Source organism: Sminthopsis crassicaudata, chromosome 6 (genome assembly GCF_048593235.1).
Source record: "Sminthopsis crassicaudata isolate SCR6 chromosome 6, ASM4859323v1, whole genome shotgun sequence".
Lineage (NCBI taxonomy): Eukaryota > Metazoa > Chordata > Mammalia > Dasyuromorphia > Dasyuridae > Sminthopsis > Sminthopsis crassicaudata.
The window spans coordinates 78,596,336-78,618,597 of NC_133622.1; the positions used below are offsets into that span (position 1 = coordinate 78,596,336).

General features: G+C 31.3%; 1 protein-coding gene across 4 annotated transcripts in view; it reads right to left on the minus strand.

The window, feature by feature from the left end:
- LRBA (LPS responsive beige-like anchor protein) overlaps nt 1-22,262 on the minus strand; it is a 742,057-nt gene that overhangs the window by 209,959 nt on the left and 509,836 nt on the right. For all 4 annotated transcript variants that reach the window (XM_074272516.1, XM_074272513.1, XM_074272515.1 and 1 more), the window contains exons 41-44: nt 16,274-16,391; nt 14,041-14,143; nt 12,019-12,134; nt 3,242-3,354 (exon numbers count right to left, since the gene is read on the minus strand). In XM_074272516.1, the coding sequence (XP_074128617.1) occupies nt 3,242-3,354; nt 12,019-12,134; nt 14,041-14,143; nt 16,274-16,391 (450 nt within the window). The remainder of the gene's footprint in view (nt 1-3,241; nt 3,355-12,018; nt 12,135-14,040; nt 14,144-16,273; nt 16,392-22,262) is intronic.

Genomic DNA, 22,262 nt, shown 5'->3' on the forward strand with positions numbered 1-22,262 from the left:
GAGAATAATTTGGGAAATTGTCATAATTTAGGAAATTTGTTAGAAAACTATCTTATACTTATTTCAAAAAAATTTTAGGGCTCAACATCATGCTTAATGTTCTGCAGTTTCTACAAGTTATTCTTTCCCCTTTTCAAAAAAACTCAGAAGCAGCTTTATATAGTGAAAAGAACACTGCACATGGAATCAGGATCTATAGGAATCTAAAACTACAGTCCAATACTTACTGGTTTTCTTTGGGCAAATAACAAAATTACTCAGCTCTCTTGGAAAAGCAGGCACCATAGGTTCTCAATAAATCAATGAATTATATGACAATACATTTGTTGAATTCAAATAGGTTACTCAGGCTTTTAGAAATTTAAACAAAAGACATTGTTATTCACATACTGTAAATTAGTATTACATTTGTACAAGACAATTAAAAACATTACAAGGAATGAGAAAATTATGTTGTTATGTCTATGTAGCAAAAGTGAAGGTAAAGAATTAAGTATGTTTTTTTTTAAATGTCCTGCTTTAATTAATATAGAGAGCATATACATAAAAATCAGAGAATCAGATCTGTGGTTTCCCAAAATTTAAAGATAACCTGAAGATTTTTCAATTCCACTCATAGCTGGACACTCTCAAATAATTTTTTTGTAAGTATTTTGAACATTAGCTCCTGTCCTCCTTATATCCAATTAATCAAATGTAGACAAAAATAGAAGAAAAAGGCCCACATTCTAGTATGAAAACAAGTAGATTATGCAAATTTGAAAATATGATATTTGTAAATAATAAGTAGTGTTCACTTCTAAATGTAATCAGACTGGGTAGATAATAAACACTTATGTTTGAGGAGGATTACTGACTGGCAGTGAGCTGCTGGTATATGTCAGGATTATTCATCAGACTGACAGTAATATTAACCACAATCTATTTCAGTTGCTTCAGTTTATCATTTTCTGACTAATGTTAAAAAACAATGTCATTGAAGGCTGTTTAAATTAAGTGTGGGGTTAACCTATGTGTTGCAGTGCTTTAAAAACTGATATTATTAACAGAAAAACCAAATTCATTTATATATTAAAAGGACTATAACTCTAAACAGATGTCAATATTTTTTAAATGTAAAATACCTTCTCATAAACTCCTAAATTAGATTTTCTACATAGGAGTGATAATAGTAAAAGCAAAATAAAATCACACACACACACACACACACACACACACACACACACACACACACACACACACACACACACACCCTGTATATGTTAAACCTTCAAGTTTGTTGACTAGGAGATTTAGTAATAAATTTGAAAAAAGAGGAAGATTTACAAAGAAACAAAATAGTAATTTATAATATAATTTTAAATATCTTTTTTGAATTTGTATATTATTACTCTAGGATCTATTTTGAATCATGATATCATATTACCTTCCATTAAGATAACTAAATACAAGGTTATTTTTATTTTTCATTCTGTATTTTGAATTTACAAGTCAGAAAGAAAATTCAAAGTGAAACCTATATCACCTAGCATAAGTCTGAGCAATTATTGAGCAAGTAAAAAATGTTCCTTCAGCCAATGACATCTAGATGTTATACTGATTTCTGTTATATCTGCTAAAGAACACATGAAAAGGACTGGCATTCATCAGAAAACAGTACTTAAAATTTAAGAGATAAAGAAGTGTCGTCTGATCAACCACAGTTAAAAGCCAGTAGCCAATTCTAAGACAAGATGTGTGTTGGATTTTCATTAAAAGTGTAAGAGAATGCATTCACTAAGATGCACACTTATTTTAAGTGGAAAAAGAATAATAAATGAAATCAAAGTATACATTTCTGCCATGAAAAACATTTTTTAAAATGATGAATTAATTCCAAAATAAACCATTGGCAAATTAGTTGAGGCTTATTAAAGCATAATCAGGTATATATAATCTTGGTCATTTGGATCTGTTGAGACATGTGTATTCTATCCTATTTAGAATATATCAAGTAAACAGAATCTGGTAGTTAGACACTAATCATGAGATATTTTAATATGTTGGTACTAGCATACATAAGCAAATGAATCCATATTCTGAGACTTGAGTCAGAATTTAAAATCTAGTTTTTGAAAAGATATCAAGAACATAATTTCTCAATAGTCTGATGTTCACATTAAAAATGAAGAGATTATAGGGAAGTCTTATTTTACTGAGGCTCCACCTTTTTTTTTTTTTTTTTTTTTTTTTTTTTACAATCTACGATTATATGCAATTCACAATGTTCTGCACATAGTGATAATTTGTAAATCTATTCATCCAATTCTAAGTTCACAGGCTACTAAGTGCCTGAGGTGCTATTCAACCATTATCAATTTATGATTTGATCTTTTATAACTATATTATTTTTCACATAGCAACTTCTGCTTATAAGCTGTTCATCTGTTAGAACAGAAGTAGTATAAAGAGTTGCATAGTGCTTATCACTTTAAAAGTCCTTTCATATCTTCTTTCTCATTTGATTACTGGGATTACTATACTCTGAAAAATAAGTAAGGTAGATTATCATTATTGTTATTTTATTGACAAGTAAACTGAGGCTCTATATTAATCTCAAGATCAAAAAATTTATAAATGCAAAGTTCCTTTTAATTTTCTCATACTACCTTTCAAAATTATTAGCCTAAGTGTTAAATAGATATAGATTTAGAAATACAGATATATCTTATATCTATTTCAAATTAGATATAAGATGAACGTATAGACATAACTGGGAAGCAATAAGTGGTGCAATGGACAGAGAATCTAAAGTCAAGAAGATTCTTGTTCCTGAGTTCAAATCTGGCTTCAGATATTTATTGTGTGACTGTGGTCGCCTCAGTTATTCATCTGCAAAAATGAGCTGAAGAGGGAAATAGCAAACTACTCCAGTATTTTTTCCAAGAAAATCCCAAATCGTGCCACAGATCTGGACATAACTAAAATGATTCAACTGAAACAACAACAAAAGCACACACCTCCCTTATTTTTTTTTTTGTATAGTTACTCTCTGTGTGTATACACACACACACATGCACGCGCACACATACATCATCATGTATCCCCTACATATCTAGTGTTTATATATATATAGATAGAAATATATCTGATATATATACACACAGATCTATATCCACTTAAATACAGAACAAATATTCCTGTATCTATCACATATCTCTCTTTAAAATATTAGATATAAATTGTAGGAATGAAAAGTCACCTTAGACAAATCCCTGAAGTTGCTGGGCAATGTAAGATCCAACTCTTCTGATTCATAGTTAGTTAACACCCAAGGGAACACAGGATACTGATTTAAATCATTGTAGGTACGTCCTAGTAGAAGAAAAGAAAATATTTAAAAAGGCATACAATTTACAGAACTGTTGGCCAGCCTTTCCCTATTCTCTTGTGGATCTTTACTACAACATATTCTGAAGGATTTTCACCCCCTCACTTCTTTCTCCCCTTAGCTTCAGTCATTTGCACAAGTGATTTAGAACTTCAGTTTACACACAAGCCAATTAGACAAACGGACTCTCAAGTCTCTATATTCTTTTCTAACTCTAAAATTCTATGATTTTATGATGAGGATACATTTCACCTTTACTATTTTACCAATTTTAAATGATCCCAAATATACCTTTCACATATTTCACAGATTATATTTAAAAAACCTATTTAATACATTAAGTAAAACAATACATTAAATAAGCTTTTTAGTCACTCTAATTATGGTTCATTTTAATAATTTTATTTATTTACACTCTAAATAAAAAATATTCATTAATTCAGTGTCAATATCTTCCCCTCACACAGCATTGCACAATTCCATTTTCTTCTCATTTTATGTAAAGCTGCTCTATCCCTACATATTCAAATACAAACTTAGAATTACAAATTTCCAAAAGGGAAAAGGACCTTGGAAATCACTCAGAGCAAAATCTTATAAATGAAAAATCCAAGGCCAATATAAGTTAATTGATCAGCCATGATGAGCCATGGCTAAATTGTGGCCAAGTCATGACAGAAATGATTCACTATATGGGCCATGTGAATATAGGCTTTTGGTCTACTTTAATGTATCTAACTTTGAATCTGATCATCACAATTTATTAGGAATTGTTATTTAGTAGTGGATGGAATTTGTAACGGATAAGAGGAATCCATGACATTTATAAGTGATGATGATTTCTATAACATAGAAATAATAACAAATAATTTTGTAAATACATATACCTTTAATTTTTTCTATTTATTAAAAAAAGAAAAGGAAAACAAGATGAAATAGAACATTGTCATGTGTCCTACAGAACATCAAGAAAGATTCAAAATATATAGTAATAAATATCCAGTTTAAGAAAGGATATATAATAGTAAAAAAAAGAAATTGTTTCTTTCCTTCCTTGCAAAGATTATTCTTTTGTTATCTTCTGCACAGTTTTTTATTTTATTCTTTTTTCCATCTTTCACCCCCTCCATTTCCCTCAAGCAGGATATCATTAAGCACTTATATTTAATATATATATATACATATATATTCATACCCATCCACAAACCCACACACACACATTTATCTATATCTATATCTATATCTATATACACACACACATAGAATGACATGTATACATATCTACATATATTCAGTCACATAGATACATTATGTGTATATATACATATATGTATGTATATACAGACACATATTTACCTATATGTAAGCATGTACCTAAAACAGTATTAGCATGGCTGACATGTAATATAGATTTCTCTCCTGATTGAATCTTTAAATTTGGCTTTTTCTAAGACCAATGATTACTAGCTGAATTTTTTTTATCAATTAATTTGACTCCTGCTCCTTGTTGTAATGTTTCTGTTTATTTCTTCTTTCCTATCCCTGTTAACCCTATCTCTGTTAATTCTGCTCCTTAATTTGCCTCTCTATTATTTAATCTCCCCGCCACCCATGGATCCCTTCTTTGTTGTCTTCTCATACCTTTTGCTTTCTCCTCTCCCATCTCTCCCCACTTCTTTCTTTCTGAATTTTGAAGGGTGCTGTATCTTTCATGGGTATATATGTAGTATTGCCTATTTAACCCATTCCCGATGTGAATAGAATTTCATATTTATTAGCTCTCTTCTCCCCTCTAATATTTCTATGTCTATTCTTCCTCTGCAGTTCATTTTTATACATCTTTCTTTTGAGCTATCCAATTGTTGATGTCAATCTTAAACATATGCTATACATTTCCATGTTAAAAAAAAAAAACAAACAAAAAATTTGTCCATGTTAATAGAATTAATTTTGGATGTGTTAACTTTTTTATTGAGTTCAGGTTTGGTGGAAAGAAAAGCCCTGAAAATCTGCAAGTTTGTTGAATGTCCTTTTTTTTTTTTTTCATTCAATATTTTAGATAATTCTGCCGGATATGATATTTTTGACCACAAGCCTAGTTCTTTGATTGTTGATATATATAATCCCAGGATCTGTAGTCTTTTATTGTGGCTGCTGCTAAGTACTGTACAATTCTAATTGTAGTTCAATCATATTGAATTGTTTTTTTTGTTTTTTTTTCTTGTTTCTTCCAAGATTTTCTCTTTAACCTGGGGTTTCAAAATTTGGTAACAATATTTCTGTATGTTTTCCATAAATGATCTCTTTGAGATGGTAATCAGTAGGTTTTGTTTTGTTTTTTTCCCCTATTTTTACTTTCCCCACAGGTTATATCACTCCAGGACAATTTTCTTGAATTATTTCCTGCATTATTGTGTGAATTCTTTTTTTTGGACACAGCTTTCAGGTAGATCAATTATTTTTATATTTTCTCTTCCTGCTCTATCTTCCATATCTGCTGTTTTTCTTATGTTTCTCATTTGGTTCTATTTTTCATTCTTTATAATCTGTTTTGTTATTTCTTGGTTTCTTACAGTTTCATTAGCTTCCCCTTGCCCACTTCTAATTCTCAAAGAGTTATTTCTATCTTTAAGACTGTGTATCTCCTTTTCTAATTGGTAAACTTTTTCCCCCAAAAAAATCTTATTTTTCTTGGATGGTCTTTATTTATTTATTTTTTAAAAGTTTTTCCTCAATGTCTTTCATTTAATTTCTAAATTCTTTTTGAGTTCTCTAAATTTTCTTTGGGCAGGGAGCCATTTAAGGTTACTTTTTTTTACTTCAGTGTCCTCCTTTGAAGATGAAACCTGGTTTTCCCTGTTCCCATAATAAGTTTCTATGGTTAGGTTCTTTCTTTGCCAATACTTTTTCTTTTTCTTTCTTTCTTTTTTTTTTATGAGGTCTCAGGGCAAGCACCTCTAATTGTGTGGAGTGTGTGTGGGGGTGTTGGTGCTTCTAGCTTTATTTCAGTTCTCCCCTCTGATGTGGAAGCCCAAACCAAAAGCTGCCCCCTTCTGCAAGTGCCTACAGCCAGCAGCATCCCAGCCTTACTGCCTTTGCACTCATTGGATAACTGGTTCCTCCTTGCCCAGGGCTGAGGCTCTGCAGCACAGCTGGGCCTGGCATTTCCAATATAGGCAGAGGTTCCCTCAATCTTCTCGGATTCACACTGCAGCTTGGGAGGTAAAAGTTTCTGTGGTTCCTATTGAGGATCCCTCCACAACCCAGCTAGCCAAGGAGGTATGCCTTGGTATTTCTGTGGAGCTAGCCTGGAGGTGTTTGTACTTCACACTGACTCATGCCAGTCTGGGATCTTTCTTCAGATCTTATTGGGTAGTACCCAGAAGGATCCTTGTTCTGCCTCAAGTTTTCTTGATTTTTCACTAGTCTATGTTTGTCTTGAGGAGCAAATTTTTTTCTGTTTGTGGGGGAGATCTGGAGAGCTTGAAATTTATCAGCTTACTCATCTGTCTTCCCAGAATTCTCCCTTAACTACATACATTTTTAAAAAAAATTGTTTATTTTAATAGTACATTGTTTTTTCAATTACAAGGAAAAACAGATTTCAATATTCATTTCTAGTTCCTATACATATTTTTACCATGGAAAATTCACTTGTCTGTTCTTCATCTTTTATTTTTCTTGTTCTATAGTAGAGAAGGTGATAATGACTGAATTGGCCAAAAGGAGACAAGAAGAGAGGCAAATGATTTGAATAATTCATTATGAATTAGTAATCCTGAAAAATTTAGAAATTATTGTGTATAAATATGCTATTTACACAAAAGGGTTTTAATATATTTCAGAAAAGATCTTGGAATTCTAAAAGAGCATAATTTATAAAAATATTTAATATTTCTTTTCTATAAACTTATTTAATACAATCAACAAATTTCTTAAGCAATACTATGAAGAAACAATCAAGATCTTGTTAGATTTTGGGGAATTCTGCCACAATTGCTATAGTACCTTTACCACAAAATAACAAATGAGAATTAGAATACCTAGAAAGAATCAGAGATAAACAGATACAAAGTATATTCATATGATAATTTCAAGGAGAAGACATTAACCATTGCACAGATCAGAAAAAAGCATTATGGAAAGATAAAGCCCAACCTCTACTTAAAAAAAAAAAAAAAAAAAAAAAAAAAAACCAAGGTATTTCAAGAGAGTACTTCCTGACCTGGAGACTCATCTATAGAAGAGAATGAAACGTTACATATAGAGAACTGTTGGTCCAAATAGTTTCAGTGCATATTTATTCTGCTTTGTGCACATGAGAAGTTAACAGGCCAATTGTGAGATAAATTCTCTTTGTTGAATAAACTTTTTTAAAAATTAAAGCCTTTTAATTTTCTTTTTTTCATAGTTTTTTAACTTTAACTTTTATTAATCTATTATTATTATTATTATTATTATTACTTGCCCAGAGTCACACAGCTAGGAAGTGTTAAGTATCTGATACCAGATTTGAACTCAGGTCCTCCTGACTTCAGGGCTGGTACTATATCTACTGTTCCATCTAGCTGCCCTGCCTTTTAATTTTCAAAAGACATGCCTGGATAATTTTTCAACATTAACCCTTGGAAAACTTTGTGTTCCAATTTTTCCCCTCTTTCCCCCCAAACTCTCCTCTAGATAGCAAGTAATCCAATATATGCTAAACATGGTCAAATATGTTAAGTCTAATATATGCATACATATTTATGCAATTATCTTGCTGCAAGAAAAATCAAATCAAAAAGGAAAAAATGAAAAAGAAAATAAAATGCAAGCAAACAACAACAAAAAGAGTGAGAATGCTGCGCTGTGGTCTACACTCAGTTCCCTCAGGCCTCTCTCTGGGTGTAGATGGCTCTCTTCATCATTGAACAATTGGAACTGGTTTGAATCATCTCACTGTTAAAGAGAGCCACTTCTATCAGAACTGATCACTGTATAATCTTGTTATTGCCGTGTATAATGATCATTGTGATCATTTTACTTTGTATCAGTTCCTGTAAGTCTCTTCAGCCCTCTTTGAGATCATCTTGCTGGTTGCTTCTTACAGAAAAATAATATTCCATAACATTCATATACCACAATTTATTCAGCCATTCTCCAATTGATGGGCATCCACTCAGTTTCCAGTTTCTAACCACTACAAAGAGGGCTGCCACAAACATTCTTGCACATACAGGTCCCTTTCCCATCTTTAAGATCTCTTTGGGATACAAGCCCTTTGACTGCTGGGTCAAAGGGTATGCACAGTTTGATAACCCTTTGGACATACATAAACTTTTTTTTTTTTTCCCAGAAAGCTTTCCATTCACTTCCCTCCAATACACACAAGCAAATAAATAATAAACAAGCTAACATTTATATTATACTTACTACATGCCAAGTACTGTGATAAGTGATTTAAGAGCATAATCTCCTCTGACCCTCACAACAATCCTGTGAGATAGCAGCTACTGCAATTCTCATTTTACACATGAGAAAACTGAAGCAAAGTGAAGTAAGGAGGTTTGCCTGGGGTTACCCATCTGATAAAGGCCTGAGGCCACATCTGAATGTACAAATGCTCAGTAAAACTACCAGGTAGGGAAATAACAAAACAACTTATGCTTATAAAGGCCCACACTGGATAATTCTGAATGGCTCCAGCTGGTAGAGCTGCTCTGACCTTTGCAGATTCTACATATAAAGGAATACATGCATTACTTTAATCAACACCATTCACAATTTAGCCCAAGAGTTTTTACTACTTTGTTCATCTTTTTTTCTATTGTCACTTTTAATTGTTTTTAATCTTATTTATAATACATCAAACACATTTCCAAACATATCCCTTCTCCAAATCAAAGAGCCATTCCTTATTAAAAAAAAAATTTTAAAGAAATACAAATCAGTTCAGCAAAACTAACCAAGTCAGCAAGCACATCTGTGAGTACCTGCAGTACTCCATTTTCATGGTGGATGATCAAAGTAATATGGAGGACTTCCACTCTGGGTCACCCTGGGTCCTCGAGCAACTCACTTAATTTCTGTCTGTCTCAGTTTCTTCACATATAAAATGGTGATGACAGCAACTAGCTCAAAAGTTTGTTGTATGGATCAAATGAAATATTAAATGTAAAGGACTCTGAAAAGTTTAAATAACCTTGTAAAAACTGAAGTCATTATTCCACCTTATTGAATAGAGAGGAAGGAAGGAGAAATTCATTCATTTAACCTTACTCAAAATAAAAAGAATCTTTTTGTGTAAAATACTGTAGTCATTGTATAGTCTTCGTGTTTCTATTTTACTCTAGGACAATTTATGCCTTCATGTTTTTTCTCTAATTTTTTCATATTCATTGTTTATTGTTAACACATTATTATTCTGTTGTTCTTATGTTCTTATTTCTTAGAGTATGTTATTACTCATATGTTATGCTTTGTTTAGTTATGCCCCAAATAATGGGCAACTGCTCTTTCAGTTTTTTTGCTACTGAAAAGTGCTGCTACACATACATTGGTGCATATGGGACCTTTCTGTCCCTCCTCTTGCTTATGGTATATACCTGTGTCAAAGAATATAAACATTTGATCACGGTGGAGAGATGATTTCCAGATTGTTTTTCAGAATAGTTGGATCAATTCACAGTTCTATCATCGCCATATTTGTGCCTATCTTATCACTTTTCTATCTTTTTTTATGTTAATGGAGTTGAAGGGAAACCTCAGAGTTATTTTGATTTGTACTTCTCTTGTTATTAGCTATATATGATTGCTAATAGGTTTCATTTCTTTTGAGAACAAATTTGGTTCACCAGGGAATGGTTTGTGGTAGGATATATGGATATGTGTGAGTGGCTGTGGGTGAATTTGTGTTAATTTTGTATATTTCTTAAATAACAAATCTTATTAGACAATAAGACACTCAAAGATTTTTCTCTCAGTAAAATGTCCCTTCATAACTTTATTAGACTTATCTTGTCTAAATGAGTTGACTGATGGCAAAGCAATTTGTAAACCTTAGAGAGCTATATAAGTGCTATGTTTTATTGTTGCTGTTTTGTTCTTCTTGTTCATAGAATTGCTTTTCAGTGTTTAAAAATTATCTATTTTATTTTGTGATCTCTATGTCTCCTTAGTTTAGGATTTTTTCCCCAACAGTAAATAATAAAAATACTCTAGCTTATTCTCATTTAATTTTCCTCTATGAAACATTAATCTACTTCGAGTTTATTGCCATTTCTCTTATAAGATAATGATTTAATGCTAATTTCTGCCAAATTATTTTCCCATTTCCCTAGAAGTTATTGTCAGAGTTCTTCCTCAAGTTGTTTATATTTTTGACTGTAGTAAATATTGGAATATGGAGTTACCTATCTTATGCCACTAATTTGTTTCTTTTGTATTTAAGCCAATACAAATAATTTTATGATTACTGCTCTACTATAAGTGGAAGTATGAAGGTGCTATTCTCTTTTCATTCCTACTTATTTTCATTATTTCCTTTAATATCCTAGATCTCCTATTTCTTCAAAGAAATTCTGATATTATCTTATCTAGCTGTATCAATAACTTTGGTAGTTTGATTTTTATACCATGAAACCTGTAAATTAATTTAGGTGGCATTGGCATTTTCCTCGGCACAATCATATTTTTCTTTCTAATCAAGTTCTTAAAAGTCTTTTGTCATCTCTATCAGGTCTCATAGACCTTGTTCAAAAATTTCTTGTAATTCTTGTTACTTTTAGGAAAAAAATAAACAAATTCTAAGCAAGGAATTTAAGAACTTCCACAATATGATTCTGCTCTACTTTTCCATATTTGTTTTACATTGCTTCACTAAATTCAAAATGTCTCTTTGCATTCACTAAGTCAGATACCATTTTCTACTTTCTCTCTTCTATTCAAAATCATTTTTATCTATAGCAATCAGCTCAGATGCCAATTCTTCTATGCAGGTTTTCTACATTATAAGAATGGTAATATCTCATATCTCATATAAGTGCACAAAGGCAGGGAAAGTATCATTCTTTTTCTTTGATTCCTCAGAATCTAATCCACTCATTTGCACAAAGTTAATATTTGATATATCTGTTTATGTACACATAGATATGTATAAGGCCAGCAAAGTAGCATGGTGGATAGAACACTAGGCCTGTAGTCAGTAGAACCTGAGTCCAAATATGGACTCAAGACATTTACCAGCTGGCCTAGTTTTGTTTTGTTTTGTTTGCCTTAGTTTCCTCATCTGTAAAATGAGCTGAAGAAGGAAATGGCAAACCAGTTGAGTTTTTGCCAAGTTTTAGTTTCCCTAAAAAGAATCTCAAAGTATTTAAGGTTCGACTTTTGAGAAAAATAGGAAGAAAAAAAATCAGGCTGAATAGTTCTTAGAAAGCTTAACCCAAATATGGAAAGATATGAAATGAGAGGGATACAGAGGTCACAGTGACCAAATCTGATCAGATAAGCTCTTCAATCTACCTGACCACATATCTCACTCCCCTTCTTTCTTAACCAATAATTCTAGTTGTGCTACAATGAGCTAGCAACCTCATTGCAAAAAAATAATTCAAGTCACTCTTGTCACTGTAGTATTATAAACAAGTCAATATATAGGTCTGCATTACCTGCAACAGTGTTGAGAAACATCAAATATTCAAAATTAGAAATCTCCCGGTGTTGCCATCGTTGAGTCATACTCGAAGCTTTAAAAATTTGACGTGGATTTGCTAATGAAATACGCCTACAAAGAAAAAGTCATCATCATCCACTCTAATAATCATCCAAAACAGCTCAAATTATTTACACTTTGATTTTGGAATTTAAAAAAAAAAGTCCTTGTCTAGTTAATAGTAACACTAACAAAAGAAAGGTTAGACAAATAATTAGAGAGCAGGTCCTTTAATACATTCTATTTCTTCTGGTAAAATTTCATTAAAAAAAAATACATTAAGATGTTCAGTTTTACATAATGAAATCATTTTCATGTCCTAATCTGACAATGTTTTTTTAGCAAGAGCTGATATCATGGATTTTATTAAATTACAATTTAGTGTAAAAGATGTGTTCACATGTCCTTATCAATTTAGGTCACCCTCCTATGGAAAAAAAAATTTTCCCCTTAGCTTATTATTTATATGTAGTAACTATAATTCAATACCTAGAGCAGAGAGGTAATTATAAAATGATAATTTTTGTATCTCCAATGCATTAAGAATATGAGAGAAACTACTGAGAGAAAGATAGTAAACTTACTGAGCATTCTGAATATTCATCTAACTTCACAGTATGTAAGAGCCAGAAGGGACCAAAGAATCACTGAATCCAAAACCCTCATTTTTTCATTAAGGAAGTAAAAAGCCATTAAGCTGAAGTGACTTTCAAGGCTACACAGCAGAGCTGGAGGTAGAGTCCAAGTTTCCCAATTTCTAATCTGTTATTTTACACGTCAAAGATATTGCCTCTTTTTTCAACATTCAGAAATAAGCTCTAGGAACTAGGGGTATAGTAATGGAAGTAGTATTTAAGCAAGTTTAAAAGGTTATGCTTTGGACATTAGGCTTTGCTTAATATTTGAAGTTTCTAAGTAGTTATTTGTCATTGCCTGAAATTGGAATTGATTCCGGGAACCTTGTCTTTGGACTCAGGAGTTTCTTTTTAAGATATTGTATGAGAACTACATATTCTTTTTAAATATGGATTTGATATTGATATCATTTCACACTGAAAGGGACTAGGAAAAGAAAGAGAAGAATGATTTTAGATTAATACTGATCAAATGAAATAAAACAAAATATATTTATGAATCTACGCTTTAAGTATAAAACTTAAAACTGTCAAAACCTTATTTAATTTCTTATATATAATACACCTTTTCTTAAAAATGCAATTTTCATAAATTGGGTATTTTAAGTGTCATAGAAAAAAATTTTAAGTATACTATAAGTGATATTCAAAGCAATTCTTTTTTATTAAAGATGAATGCTTTTCCTACATGAAAAATTACAACATAATTTATGTTGTAAATATGAATCTTTGAATGTGGTATTAATGGGGGAATGCTTTTATAACATGGCTAAAGCAAACATCATTTAAGAATTTTTATCTTAAGAATAAAGATTTCTGGGGTAGCTAGGTAATACAGTGGATAGAGTGCCTGCCCTGGAGTCAGGAGGACCTGAGTTCAAAAATCTGGACTCAGATACTTAACACTTCCTCACTGTGTGACCCTGGGCAAGTCACTAACACCAACTGCCTCAGCAAAAAAAAAAAAAAAAAAAAAAGATTTTTTCTCATTAAGGGCAACTATAATTATTCTCCCTATATTTGAAAGAATATTAATTCATTAGCAAGTACCTCTTTGCTATCTTCAAAGTTCACATAGAACTTCATAGAAATACAACTATAGGAACACAGCAGTGATGTTTCCAGATCTACTATATTTCTCCCCTAACATCTAGTAGGAAGACCTTTTATTCTTCTGTCCTGGTTTGTTTTCTACAAAATAGTACTGTTGCAGTTTCTTTACTTCAGAAGTGAACTGACTTAAAAAATTAACAAAGGCAATTGAAAGATTATTATCATTAAAACTCTGTCTTCATAAAACATTACCAAAAGCTATTATAATGTCTTCAAGCATAGTACACTACCTGGTTTGAGGCAATCCAAAACTGGTTCCAATGCCAACACGAGGTAAGCAATTGACCACTTTCTTAACTGTAGCAGGATCTGGAAAGTTGAACATTACCGCAACTACAAACAAAAAAAAGTTGGGAACATGTCTTCTTAGTTAAATCTCTTAGATTATGAAACTTACTCTATTTTACAGTCCATAGCAAATCAAGCATGTCTAGACCAGGCATTATTTCCATTTTACTTATAAACTCTTTTCTCAGACACATTTCGTCTTCTAAACATTGTCAGGAATCCCAGCAACTGTTGTCTTGTTAACATTAACATGAAGCTGAAGTTATCTAGTTATACTATTTGAATAAAGAGAATGTCAACATGTCATGGTCTCTTCCTCTAGATTTCCAGGATCAGCCTTGCAAAAGAAAAGTTTTTAAACTAAATGAGTGAAAACAAGTATAAGTTCAGCTGAGAAATTAACATGGTACTTTTACTTATAATGGAGTCTAGTTTTCAAGAAAGGATTTTATTTACTATGGAAATATAGTCAATATTACTTCATATATCCAAAGCAATATGATCTTAAAGCAAATTATATTTCTGTGCCTAAAAATAAAAAACAATTGTTCTCAAAAGCTCTAATAATTTCTTCTGGAAATGAGTACAAATTTATGGAATTCAAAGGAACTTAATTTTAATCTACATACTCATCACATCCCATGTGTATATCTTAAGTATGGCTATGAATACGTGTTTAAATGTCTTTTTAAAAAAAATTTAAGTCCAGATTAAAATATCATTATTCATATCCAGATCAATTTTTAAACAAAGTCACAAGGACAAATTAAGAATGTCTTAATTTGATCATCACAGAATTTAGCTTTAAGAAAACTTAATTCATGTAGGTTCGTGTGAGAAAGATCAGACATCTTCAACTTCACAAAAAATATATGTGGTTTGAGAAATTATATAAAATAAATGAATTTTACACGTCATCCCAGCAACAAGTTTATGGAAAATTGAATTCTTTCTTTATTGAGTGCCTATAACTTCTTAACCTTAAAACTTAAGGTCATATGACAGACAAACACACTATACATTAAATACACAATAAAGAAAACTACCTAGAGTAGAAATGGGGTAAATGAAACAGACAAATGAACATATAAAGCAAGAGTATATACAAAATTTCTCAAAAGTATGTAAGTTGTCAAAGAAACTCCTTTGAAACAAATGAAATACAAATCATTATAAAAATATGAAGAATTCACTATTTAAGAGAGTCATGTCTATATGATTTTTAAAAAGCAGAAACAAATAAAAAGCAAGAAAATTTGCTTACAAAGGAAATATGTCTAAAATGGATATCTGAACTTAGGAAAAAAGTCTGATAAATGTTTTAAAAATATGTGGATTATGTCAAGAGGAAATAAAACATTTTATGGTCTAAAAAACATTTTATGGCCCATGATCTAAAAAAGTGAGAGCTGTCTTACTTCAAGACACTACTTTCTTTAATATTCCTTTCTATGACACCACTCATACACTGAGACAGTTTCCCTCCTGATTCCCATCTTGCCTGCTCTCCTTGTCTTAATGGATTTTACCAAGCTCCGTTCTAAACCCACAAATTGAATTTTAATTCCACTTTGAAGAATGATGTAATAGGAAACAACCAAGAATAATCCAGTACTATCTGCTGATAGCATCTTCTTATAAAGTACTGGATTTGACAGGAGATAAATGTGTCATTTGCTTCCCTAAAATATGTAGGATTTATTCCAGGAGGAATTTAAACAGCAAAGAAATGTTGATAATAGCAAAATGACATTGTTATATTTCTCTCTCTCCCATTGATTCAAAGCTCTGTTTTTTTAAATATGGTAAACAAAAAAATATATTGAGACATAGAACTAGACATAAAAGATAGAAATCAAAATTCCAGTGCTATATATAGTTTTATTATATTAGTTGTTTATATATTAATATATTTTATAATTGTGTTCAAATATATTTCCTCAAGGGGAAAACTATAAATGAACTTAAAGATGAAAAAAACAGAATGGGAAAATCATAGGATAGTACATAATAGTGGTTGTCACCAAGGGAGAGTTTAGAGTATAAGAAAAGCAATTCCCATTAGAGTGGGAAAGCAGCAATGATTCTTCTTGTATAAACTTCTTCAAAAAATGAGCTATTTTAATATATAAAAATTACACTTGTAACTATGAGTTTTGAGCAATATGATATTACCTCTGTTTGCCATGAAGATCTCTAGCGCCGTATTCTGTAGAAGATAGCGCCTGGAAAATATTGATCGAATTTCTGTGAACAGCCATTTTCCATGCAGTCCTTCAGTATATGCCAGAATCTAAATATAAAGGAGTAAAGAGGAAGAGATAGGACAATTTTAATGATGACAAGCAAGTGATTGATCAAAGAATCATTTATATATAAATGATTTTACATAAAACTTAAAGATGCTATTATTTGACAGAAAAACAGATTTGACATACATGAACTATAGCCATTTCCATAAACAGGCATTCAGATACATATCAAATAAACAAATTATATAATAAGAGAACATCTGAATTGGAAAGAACCTCAAAAATCAACTAGTCCAACCTGTTCCTGAATAAGATTGCCCTTTGTAACATCCCTCATAATTATGCATTCCAATTATAAGAGTTCTTAAAGAACTCCAGTGAGTGCCAGATTACTGTTTAATATTTCCTAAAGATTGCTCTTTTTGTTGTAGCTAGAAACTGGAAGTTGAATGGATGTCCATCAATTGGAGAATGGTTGGGTAAATTATGGTATATGAAGGTTATGGAATATTATTGCTCTGTTAGAAATGACCAGCAGGAGGAATACAGAGAGGCTTGGAGAGACTTACATCAACTGATGCTGAGTGAAAAGAACAGAACCAGAAGATCACTGTACACTTCAATGCTGTATGAAGAGGTATTCTGATGGAAGTGGATATTTTCAACATAAAGAAGATCCAACTCACTTCCAGTTGATCAATGATGGACAGAAATAACTACACCCAGAGAAGGAACACTGGGAAGTGAATGTAAATTGTTAGCACTTCTGTCTATCTACCCAGGTTACTTATACCTTTGGAAGCTAATACTTAATGTGCAACAAGAAAATGGTATTTACACACATATATTGTATCTAGGTTATATTGTAACACATGTAAAATGTATGGGATTACCTGTCATCGGGGGGAGGGAGTGGAGGGAGGGAGGGAGGGGATAATTTGGAAAAATTAATTAAAAAAAAAAAAAAAAAAAAGATGATCTATGGTATTTGTGGATAGTCCTAATTGTTTAGAAAGTTGCTGAGATTAAAAAAAGAAAGAAAGAAAAGCAAAAAACTGGATCCTTCCATTCCATCTGCAACATTAGTAATCATGTTGGGTATGTGTGTATGTAAGCTTGTGTTTTAAAAAAGGTGGTGGGGGCAGCTAGGTGGTGCAGTAAATAGAGCACCCACCCCTGAAGTCATGAGGACTGGACCTGAGTTCAAATCTGATCTCAAATATTTAACACTTCCTAGCTGTGTGATCCTGGGCAAGTCACTTAATCCCAAATGCCTCAGGAAAAAAAAAAAAAGAGGTGGTAATAAATAACCATCAATAAAATATTTAATCTGGAGTTTTTAAATACTTAGAAACTTTGTAGTTTCTAATAAAAAAGTCTTCATCATATTTAATAATTTTTTTTATTTCTAGTAAATATAACCTTTATTGTCATCAACTTCATGGTTACCAAGAAACACAGAATAACAAAAAGATTATTGAGCACAGATCCAATTTCAGTTCAACCACATAGTTATAATATAAAAAGAAACACTTTTCTTTCAGTAAGTCTTAATTCTATGAAAATACATAAAAATGCTAAATTTACCATTTAAACAATATTCATTCTAGAAACATAAAAACTGAATATAAAAGGTTAAGCATTTTTTTTCAGTTAATGCCAACTATAAACCTGCAAATGAACTCCAGCAAAATCTCTCTATGAAGTGACCAGAGTAACTTGTTACCATTCTTGTCATTCCATGTGACAGACACAGATGCTTAGTCTGCCTTGACAAACTAATTCCATCTTTAGTCCTATGCCATCTGATTTCTTCAGTTTGTTTTTTTCATTTCAAAGTTTAATTATGAAGTTGTTAAGGGGCAACTATGCTAGTTTCTTTCCCAATCCCATTATTTATCATTACATAGCCCAAAAGGTTTAGATAGGTCACAAATGCATGCTTCCACTAACACTGGAAACCAATGCTTTGCAGGAATGTAATGTAATTAAAAAGCTTGAGTGCAAAAATTATTATTATAGGATGTCCAAGGAATGGAACATGGGCTATATCCCTCAAGTTATCTCATTTTCAAAATTAAAAACTAAATTCACTTATGAAGCTGCATTAGGAGAGGAAAAGAGTTTATACAGAGAAAAGGCAACTGTATTACTCCAAGTACATAATGTTCTGTCCTTTCATCAGTATTCTCTAATTCCCCAAGGCCTAATTAGCTAGCTATAACTTTTCCATAATGCTTAACATGTGTTGGAAGTGCTAACACTTTACATTTATTATCTCATTTGATCCCCACAACATCCCTGAAAGATAGATGCTGATGCTATTAACCACCTTTTACACATGTAGAAACTGAGGCAAAGAGAGATTACATGAGTCTATCAAGGCCACACATCTAGTATCTGAAGCTAAATTTGAACTCATATCGTCCTAACTCCAGGTCTATACCATGACTGAATAAAATGAATTTCCAAATCTTTCACCATAATGTCCTATCAGAAACTATGTCCAGAGAATAAGAGACTGTTATGAGGTAAAAGAATCATTTAAATTTTTGGTTCTTTTTCTTTATAATCAAGCTCAACTCAAGTTTAAACATGAATAAATTAACACAAAAAATTTAATTTAGTTAATTAGGAAAACAGAAATAAAATATGTAGTTACAAGCTTGAAGACAAAGATAACTTAGCCAATATTAGAACAATAATTTATATAACTGAGAATTATAGAATTCTAGAGCTGGAAGACCTTAAAGATAAACTAATTAGATCCTTTCCTTTTACAGATACCATGTTGGTGGGTGGGGAGATGGGAGATGGAGGGAGAGATATCAAATGCATTTCCTAAAGGCACACAATAGATCTGTGGGAGATCATTTACTGTAACTGACTAGAATTTAGTATTTATTTAATGGAAAGCTCCTTAAGAGTAGTGCTTATCTTAAGGTCTCCTTCAGAACCTAAGGGAGAATTTCTTTAGTATCTAGAAGGTTCTTAAACATTTATTAGAATCCAAATCTCTAGAATCCCACACATTCCACAGACTATGTACATATTTCCTTAAGATGGTTGGAACCAACATGTGAAACTCTTAAGTAACTCAAACACTGCTAGCCAGAAATCTTAATTAATCAGATTCATTTTTATTTTCAGGACAAAGTAAAATCACAAGACACCAAATGATATAAGGATTTATTATTTTTAACAGAACAGCAATAAAAAAAAATTGGTTTTCAAAGTATGAACTGGGGAACTCAGGGGCCTCCAAGAACTTTTGAGAGGTCTAAAGTGGTCAAACTATTTTCATAATGACATAATTTCTAAACAACAGTTCTAGGGAGAGGAGGGCCTAAGAGTTAGAGAAGAGGTATTCAAGTGTTATTTCCAGTGGTCAGCTTACATTCTCCCAGATCTGCTCTACCTTTTACACCATAGTTTTATGCAATGAAAAACTGATGTGCATTTAATTCAATTATTAAACAAAAATATACAGACTGCTTATTATTATGAGGAAAAACTCTGAAATGCTGCAAAGCCCATGGTCATCAAATAGAAATTGTGTTGTCCTCAGTACACTCTTCTTACTAAGGTATGAAAGCATAACATATTTTAGGAAAGTTTTCAACAAAAATTGAAATGTAAAGGGTTTGCTTCTTCAATTTTAATTAGAAAATTAATGAGGCCACATATTTCAAACTAATGTTAGTAATAATAATTCAAAATTGTAATGCTCCAAACATAATTATACATTGCAAGTCAAAACACTAAATGTTGTTTGATATACAGCAAAAATTGAACTTTCAAAGCTATATGATAGTCTTAACACAAAAAGACTATTGATGGCATATGAACTTACTTCCTTACCTTAATAAGACTAGTCTAGATTTTTTCTAATTGTGGAAAATTCTCCATTCATTAAAAAAAAAAAAAAGCAAAAATTCTTATGGAAAAATGTACATTAACAGAGTTTGAAATATAAAACAAAGCATTTTTTAATAGAGGCACGTTTCTGATATAATAACAGTTTTTGAAAGTATTCATTAAGAAAAGATATCAATACTGAAAAGCAGCTGAGGCCTAGCTAAGCAAGGCTTCATTTCTTATTGGAATAGTATCTGCCTGGTCTATAGCTTCACTTCAAAGTCTCTGGAGTTCAATTAAAACTGGATTAGGTGGAAGCAGACCCTTCTTTGGGACTTTCTGTTCTCTGAAACTCCACATATACTGACAGCACCCTAGACAGAGGTCTAGCCCTCCAATGAACCAGTTGCTATGGAAACTGCATCATTACCACTGCTCCGCACTTAACACACCAAGTATAGTAGTTCCAAAGATACAGCTCAGAGCACTCTCCCTGAATGTTTATCACCTTTTGTTTTTATTAATACCTGAACTCAACTTCCTTTGTTTCAATGGTTCAGCAAAACTGTCTTCTGAACTAATTAAGTTTGGGAGGAGGTTATTTTAAAATGAATATTTTTCATAATTAAATAAGGTTATACTAGTCTTTGTTCCTTGAAATTTCCATCTGAGAATTAAGACTTAAAATAGAGATAAATTATCTTGAAATATAGAAACATGTCTTTCATTCATATAGATCAAATAACATTCAGATAATGGTCTTCCTTACTCTGTTACACTTGTTACAATGTAACAAAAATTTAATCTTCTATCTGTTTATCTTCTTGACTATAATTTTATGAGTTAATAAACTGTGCAAACCACAGTATATTTATCATGTTTTGTTTTCCTAATCTCAAACAATAGCCATAGCAAATACTACTACTACCACTTTACTGACATTGTTTAAAAGGTGTTTTTTTTTTTAAATTACAATATATCTTAATGAAGTTACAAAAAATAAATTAAATAGGATGATTACATATTTAGATCTTCTGAGAACAAAATAAAACAAATAATATGCTGTGAAAAGAATATGGAGTCTCTTCACTGAATTCTGCATAGCTATGATAGTGATTCTACTGAAGTATATATTAGTGCTTAATGCAACAGCCTAAAATACTTCCTCCATCCGAGCTTTGTATTTTTTCCTTTCTACAACTCCAAATACTGAAGAATCTGCCAATAATAGGAAGTTCAAACTAACCATATCTTTGCAATTTTTTTTAGTAACATCATTAATAAATTATTTTTACATATTAGAAGACAAACCAAAAAGTAGATACACTATCTGAGACTTCAAGCAAAACATATAGTCCATGTCCTATCAATTTAGTAAAAGCATTACTGAGATGGAAGCAAGGCAAAATCTAACCGTGCCATATTCTTGGATATGCACTGGGAATAACTAAATATCTACAGATCATATTTATGATGTACAAACCTTAAAGTTAAATGAAATATGTAAAACCTGGCTTGCCAGTTACATGCTTATTTTATATTAGAAATAGTTAATATTCTTTTATAAGTATATATCTAAAATTATGTGAGTAATCAATACTTATTTATAATAATTATGATTTGACTATCTTAACTAAAGATGTTTCAAACATTTACCTTGAATAACTCTATCATGGACTGAAAAGTAAATCGGATTTTAGAATTTGCCACATACAATTGTAACTGAAATAATCTTAACAGTAATTTAATAATCACAAACTTCAGATTTTCTTCAGTATTTACAGAAATATGCAATCTTTTATCACATGATATTAATTTTAAAAATTTTTAAATGTTTTAAAAAGGAAAAAATGTTTTCTGAACATCTGGCATAACTGGAAAATTCTAGGTAATGATTCTGTTGTTAAATATATTGTCCTAAGCTTTGAAGATCTTTCCAGATTTTGTAGTTCTGCTTTATGAATCCCTCAGAAAAAAAAAATCAAACCCACCATAACTGGAAGTTAGGAATTGACAGGAGGAAAAAGTATCTTTTAAAATTAATTATCAAATAT